The 6,882-nt window shown below is 40.6% G+C and overlaps 2 protein-coding genes across 2 annotated transcripts; both read right to left on the reverse strand.

The window, feature by feature from the left end:
• Nucleotides 1-1,666, reverse strand: LOC116208471 (probable ribosome biogenesis protein RLP24). Its single transcript, XM_031541942.1, has 5 exons — nucleotides 1,510-1,666; nucleotides 1,301-1,413; nucleotides 815-928; nucleotides 567-703; nucleotides 1-470 (listed from the first exon to the last, which is right to left on the reverse strand). The coding sequence occupies exons 2-5, from the start codon at nucleotides 1,379-1,381 to the stop codon at nucleotides 296-298; spliced, it is 507 nt and encodes a 168-aa protein (XP_031397802.1). The 5' UTR covers nucleotides 1,382-1,413; nucleotides 1,510-1,666; the 3' UTR covers nucleotides 1-295.
• A 903-nt stretch (nucleotides 1,667-2,569) lies between these two features.
• On the reverse strand, nucleotides 2,570-4,896 carry LOC116208469 (probable xyloglucan endotransglucosylase/hydrolase protein 6). Its single transcript, XM_031541941.1, has 4 exons — nucleotides 4,536-4,896; nucleotides 4,225-4,325; nucleotides 3,896-4,092; nucleotides 2,570-3,553 (listed from the first exon to the last, which is right to left on the reverse strand). The coding sequence occupies exons 1-4, from the start codon at nucleotides 4,711-4,713 to the stop codon at nucleotides 3,163-3,165; spliced, it is 867 nt and encodes a 288-aa protein (XP_031397801.1). The 5' UTR covers nucleotides 4,714-4,896; the 3' UTR covers nucleotides 2,570-3,162.
• Nucleotides 4,897-6,882: the final 1,986 nt, after the last annotated feature.

A 6,882-nucleotide genomic window follows, 5' to 3' on the forward strand; every position in this document is an offset into this window, starting at 1 on the left:
TGATGGTTATGCGTCTAGTGCTTATCCAAGTTCAGGCAGAATTTATAGGCAAAGTCGATGCCACTCGCGACCATACAGCTCAAGCTTACAGAAGGATCAATCGAGATACCATTAGGTATATGTACCACAAAATAGATATAGTTATACCCCAAAACTTTCCAACCGAACTCATCTCCAACTCCATTTGAGCCAGAGTGCCGGCAACAATCACCAAAAACACAGAAGATCAGTACGACGATGACAAGATGACACAACTGTATGTGACGGTAGTCTAGTGATTGGTGGATGGATATCATCACTCTTCCATGGCATGGTTCTCCTCGGACTGCTGCTGAGAGACCTTGACTTGGATCTTTGGTAGAGTGAGGGAGGGGTCTTGTTGGAGAACGGCCGGCGCCTTGATGAGATGGATGCTCTGCTCCAACTCCTTCTGCGCCTCCTTGTGTTCCTTGGCTTTCTTTCCCTTCATTCTGATCAAAGTTCGAGGAGTGTTAGTTTTCAGCAAACTGATTAAGGTACGAAAAGAAAGGTGCTAACGACTATAATATGGGCAAAAGAAGCAAGACCTCAGGGCGTGGTGTCTAGCCTCCCTCTCGACTCTAACTTTATCTATCTTCTTGATGGCCCTCAATGTGTTCTCTGCGAGGTTCCTGTCGTATCTCTCGGGCCTGTTTCGCTTCCTCTCAAACTCAAAGGTCGAATCCTTCAGAGAAGGGTACAGGACAATAAACAGTTCAATTAACTAAAAGAAATCACATGTACGAAGAATTTGGAATTCCAATTGCCAACCAAGTCAAAGGAACAACTGTTCTACCTGAGTCATGTCCTTTCCATGTAACCGTCTATACGCCTTAGTCCATTTCACCTTACGAGGATTCCTCTTCATCTTGAAGTTCTTGTGGCACTTTGATCTACAGAACCTGAAGATCTGCAACGGAATTGCTCGGCATATGAACCCAAGAAAATGAATAATCGCGAATACATTCAAAATTGCACATGAACTAATCCGTAAATGCAGGTCCGAAGTACAATCAGCCATATGCAAAGGATTGATCTTTCTTGAACCAAAACATTACTATGCGAGACACAACCAAGCTCAATGATTTCGCTTCGAGACCACAACCATGAACTTGCAAGATGAAACCTTTTCCTCGAACCCGAACTGGTGTACCAATCAATTATTGGAAAACAACGACAGAGCAAACCAAGCCATAAGCATTCAACCAATCTGAGGCTAATGCACCAACGACAGTTCAAAACTATGCAGTGCAAGAAGAATCTGAGGCGCGAAACAGCTCACCTTGGCATCATTGCGAACGAATTGAATCCCGTGGCCGGGATATATAGTGGAGGAACAGAACCAGCACTTCTCTAACCTCATCGTCTTCCTCCTATCCTTAACGAAACCTTTCCCTGCCAAGGAAACAACAGTTTCGCAGATGAATCCAACTCCCCGTCGGGAATCCAGAAATCAACGGCATTACAGAACCTTAAAAATAGGAAAGTCACCTGTTCTGGGTCACGATATGACACAGCAGGGTCGGAGGAGGTTGCAGCTGCAGACGAGAGAGCTCCCGCCGCCAGTCAGGGGGAAGAAAAAGAGAGAGAGGTCAGAAGCGGCCGACAATAGTAGGGCTCGGCAGCCACCGAACAACAAGGCCCACGGTAAATGGGCCGGGCCTTCAATCTTTGCATCCTTAATTTTGGACGGACCCGGTATGTTGGCGGCAGCAATGCTGCGGGTCAAGAAAGTTTTTTTGCCCAATAATAATCGGGAATGACAATTTTGATCCCGCTTTTAAAATTTTATCACAATTTTAAATAAATATGATATGTCCAATGATTTTAAGTAACTAGTCATGGAACAAATTTCGATTTGAAGTATGATTCATATAGATCCAATACACATGTGACTCTTGATTATCTGCGGTTTATGGATTCGATTTAACATTTTTTGTCCTATCCTTAACCAAATTATGCTGTCAGCGGACGGACATTACGAATGAGGTTCAAGGCCTCGACAGAAAAAAGATAGGGGAGCAAAACGATTAGTTAACATGTTATGACCATTCGTCTTCTTTGTATTTTACTATATCTAATTACAGTAAAAAATATCGTTGTTGACCATCAAGAAATTAATTCTAGAAAAAAGCTGGCTCAATTCCTTGGAAATATAGCGGATGATTGTCGAATATGAGTAGAGCATAATCCTTATATACATATAAGGATAGATAATTTAGCTTATTAGAAGACGACGTCCTGTGAATTTTATGATCTGTTATGATGGTCCTTATCGAATATCGAGCGAAAATCACCGACGACATAGTTGGATCTGTCCTTTTCTTCTTTCTGCTGTGCTTGTCTTCTTTCCATTTTCTTGGGTCCACCCTTCCATAGATCAGTTGTGAAGAAAACAAGCTAAATATTCATTTGTCCTTGTCTTCTTTCTATTTTCTTGGGTCCACCCTTCCACAGATCAGTTGTGAAGAAAACAAGCTAAATATTCATTTCCTCATGAAGTAGATATATATATATATATATCGCTATCGCTACTTTGCTACATGAATAATTATTTCCAAATCAAACTTTATTTATATTGAGAACAAACAGAAAGCAAGTATACACAATTTTCTGCATAGAATTTTATGGTACAAATCTCGCCGACACAGTGATTTAACCTTAATCCACAAACACGTGAACTAAAACCCTAAAACAAGTACAAGGATTCCCCAACACATTGCCCATAACCTGTATTTTGGAAAAATTATAGTCACGCCCCTTTAATTTACATGATTAAATAACATATCTATAGTTCCCCTTTATCGGCAAAAAACGCACTGATATACTCCATCAAACTTCCCATATATTCGAAGAAAATGTGGCTTTTTCCGATTCAGATGCTGCTGCAAAACGTTCTTTAACCCTCACTGCCACATAAAATTGAATTGAACGCCAATATAACTAAGCATAGACTTTGAGAGGCCAAACAAGTTTGACATGGGGGAGGAATTGCAATTTTTAAGAAGACGAGGGGTATACTAATAATTTTGTTGATGATTTCGCACTTATTATGGGGAAGGTGCATGGGGAGTACTATAGACGTATGCTGTATATGTATGTGTATGTATCGGTTTTTGGATATCTTGTGACTTAAAGAGTCATTTAAATGCCTGCTCCACACTCTCGAGGCGGGACAGGGTACCTCGACCTGTCCTGGCAGTAGTCGTATATCATGTGGTTTATCCTGACCCAGCGGTACTTCCTGGCTTCGACTGCACTGAGCCTGTGATAGGCAAGGCCCTCCCACCAGTTGCCTGGGTTCGAGGCACAGGTTGAGGGGCCTGGAACAGGGCAACCCTCGATGTCAAAGTCCTTGTAGTAGGCGTAGAATGGGGCCTTCCTCCAGTCGATCTTCTCGAGCCCGCCTCTCGTGGCCCAGTCGTCAGCCTCCCACAGGGTAGAGTAGACCCCCATGGGCTGCGATCTCGGGTACGGGACCCCCTTTGCCTCGTTGTTCTTGTACACTCTTATCGGGACGTCGTCCACGTAGTATCTGCACCATTAAAAAAAAAAAAAAAAGGACATGAAGTGAACTTTCCTCTCATTTATTTCCACCAATCATGGGCGGCAATACATATATGTCGGCAGTAAGCTAAGAATGTCTTCAGACAATTCTCCATGTTCAATCAATTACAGATTTTTTTACCAAAACGGAAAGGTCCATCATTGATAAGTTGAAACACTATCAGGATTCTACCAATATCCCTTTAGACATGACTGTATCATAATTCTGGATCGTCAAACTATTTCCGAGACATGAGCGCGAACTTATATCCGTTTTTCAAATATATGAGCTATCCCATCTTAGCAAAATGTTGGGTGTTGGATCGCTTACATGACTTGCAGATGGTTCCAGTGGATGGTGTAAGTATGGTAGTCAGCAGATGGGTCAAACCAAAGGTTGACCCTCTGTTCTCTGTCACCCTTTCCATGAGCATATACATTCGTCTGGACAGTGTACGGCTGCCCGCTCCTATTGCCCAGGAACTCGAAATCGAGCTCGTCTCGAATTTCGTTGGTGTTCGAGTTCATCTGCACAAAATCGTTCGACACAAAAAAAATTACTTAATTCATTGCATGAGATATATATAATACAAGTGGAAAATTTATGATAAATAGGTAGTGTAAAGCATTTATTATGATATGTAGTCGAACTTGACATACATAGAAGGCAGTGACAGTTCCTGCAGAGTCCCCTGGAATGAGCTTGATCTTCATGCTCACCCGCCCGAACAAGTACTGCCTCTTGGAAGCAAACCCGCATCCTGAAAGTATATAGTAAGGCTCACTATGTCATTAGTTGAATGAAAATATGATAAACCTCACCGATTGAGTTACGTTAAATGCTGCGTCATGACATGTATATTGAAAAATAGCATGCGAGGACATATGGATTACGTGATAAATGTTTGAACTATACATGCATTTGGTTTAATAAGACAAGAGAACGTAACATATAGGTCACTAATAAAGACCTGAATTTTGGTCGAGAACAAGCTGAATGGCCCTCCCTCCTTCGAGCTGCCTGAGGTGGGAGTTGGCCCATGTTACGTGAAAGTCCTCAAAAAACGTGGCAGGCCGCCCTGAGACAACCAAGGGGCAAAGGAATATCACAAGTATGTACGAAGCGATAAGGGTAGAGGCTCGATTCATCGTTCCAAATGAGTCTAGCTAGTAGTTATATCGAAGGAATTAAGGATGAGTGTGATTTTAAGAAGAAAGGATTTGAGGGGTTTTTATATAGTGGGAGGGGAGGGATGGGAGGCGATCAGAACATTTGGGGGCATTCGAAAGGAAAAATCACATCACAAATTTTGCTTTCGAATACAGCTAAGGGCTGCCCGTCTTTTGGCCCCTCCGCCTTTATACTACCAGCTTATTAATAAGCTCATAGCTATCCGAATTTTCCTCAACTCCACAAAAATTTTCACGACCCAAATTAAAAATAAATAAATAAATATCATAACGAATCAAATTATGAAGTTGTGACTCAACAACAAATTGAATTTTCAAATAAATATACTTCAATTTATCTGCAAAACCGAATCCAAAATTCACTAAAAACACCTCGTTATTATGGTTAAGTTGACCTCTAAATAGGACTGATCTCATCTAATAAGTTGAGAATGTCTATGATTATGATCTCTTTGAAAAAAAAAATCATAACCAAGCAAACTACAAAATATAAGAATCCCAATGTCTTTTGCTCAAGCAGATGATATATACAATGCCGATATATGGTTGTTTGTCAATGATCTCGTTATTTGGCCATCGAAGAAGGGGATCGATCCATCGAGTTTGAAATTACTGCACTTTTTGCATAACTGGCCATCTTGACGATCGAAACCAGTTTGTTCGGGTGAGATTAGTTATTTCAAGTTCTCTATCTCTATCACACAAGCACTCATCCTACTTATATATAGATCGTCCAACTACTCGATCAATCATTTCGAAGGAGGTTCGGATGTTCATTTCGAAGGAAGATGCTAAGGCGTACCGCCCATTTACTCGGACCTTCCTCGACACTAAATATAACTGCATTTGGACAAATTGATAGGTCACTTCCAATAGCGTAGCTAGTGAACTAACCGGCCTTGAGTTAAGGCTTTTATTGCAATTATTATGGAGAGAATCCCCACAATGCACACCTGTGGACAGCCCATGGAGGGCGATTGATACCGAGAGGCTTGACTGGCCTATATGATGTATATATATCATGCATGCTTTTACTCACGTACGTATATATATCTTCGATAGTGGGACTATACATACGCTATTCTACGTAACGCCAGAGCTCTAAATTATGATCACTTGGTTTTTAATTAAGACCACGGCCGGCACTCTCAAGCCTTAGCTAATTGACTAAAATTAATCTCGTTCATGCTTCGACTTGATCCTATCAACAGATGATTCGGGTTGAGTTTCAAACTATTACTGTATTAGGTAATAAAATTGGCTAACTAAAAGTTCAATTTGCTACCATTATGATCATTTTTTTAAAATTTAATGAAAACTTCCAAAAATAAAGGAGCGGATTAATTCAGTGGTGTACCTTTTGTTGATAGAGGGCAAGTGTATAACCTAGCTGTCTTCTCATCTAACTCTTTAGGCATGCTTGTACTCCAACCTTGTGTCCTCGAGTAATTTAAACCCATTGGCATCTTTTCTTTTGTCTGAACAAAAACAACATAAAAGAATTGTTTTATCGACACTTTCAGGCATTATTGTCCGGATATTTTTGTTTTTCTTAGAAAATATTAACAACTGAGTCGTAGAATTGCCTGATACATTCATACGAGGACCTCTCTACCAAGGCGAGAATTTAATTGAATAACCTCCCCACCGAGTCAAGGATTTATACAATATATCCGTAACAGTTATTTAGTTCTTATGAGTCTCGTAACTTTGATATCATGTCAATGCTTACAGTAAGTCTGTTTTGAATTATATCAATCGGCTAGAACATGATACTTAAGGTGTATCATGCCAGCTCAAACATATTATAAATGAATAGTAGGTTGTCCATGTTCTGGCATTCTGCAGCTGTAACTGCTTAATAGATACCAGTGAATTGAATGCGACTACTAGGACTAATCGGAAAAATGAGACTGAAATGCTCTCTATTTGGGGTCTTAAATGACCAATCAATAGGAAATGGTCCTCTTATGCGGGCTCGGAACTAAATGACAAACAGACTACTTTTGTCTTCAATAATTTAATCTAATCCTAAATAGGAGAATCCCTGATTCTAGCCAATTGAAATTAGCCACATGTCACGTCAACATCCACCTAGGGAACTCCCCTCGTTTCCGTACCCTAACA

Source organism: Punica granatum, chromosome 5, assembly GCF_007655135.1.
Source record: "Punica granatum isolate Tunisia-2019 chromosome 5, ASM765513v2, whole genome shotgun sequence".
Lineage (NCBI taxonomy): Eukaryota > Viridiplantae > Streptophyta > Magnoliopsida > Myrtales > Lythraceae > Punica > Punica granatum.

Coding starts and splice junctions, on each gene's coding strand:
- LOC116208469 (XM_031541941.1), bottom strand. CDS start 4,713: ATGAATCGAGCCTCTACCCTTATCGCTTCGTACATACTTGTGATATTC. Junction 4,326..4,535: donor TGTTCTCGACCAAAATTCAG/GTCTTTATTAGT, acceptor ATATACTTTCAG/GATGCGGGTTTGCTTCCAAG. Junction 3,554..3,895: donor TGGAACCATCTGCAAGTCAT/GTAAGCGATCCA, acceptor TTAATGGTGCAG/ATACTACGTGGACGACGTCC.
- LOC116208471 (XM_031541942.1), bottom strand. CDS start 1,381: ATGAGGTTAGAGAAGTGCTGGTTCTGTTCCTCCACTATATATCCCGGC. Junction 929..1,300: donor TCGTTCGCAATGATGCCAAG/GTGAGCTGTTTC, acceptor ATTCCGTTGCAG/ATCTTCAGGTTCTGTAGATC. Junction 471..566: donor GCTAGACACCACGCCCTGAG/GTCTTGCTTCTT, acceptor AACTTTGATCAG/AATGAAGGGAAAGAAAGCCA.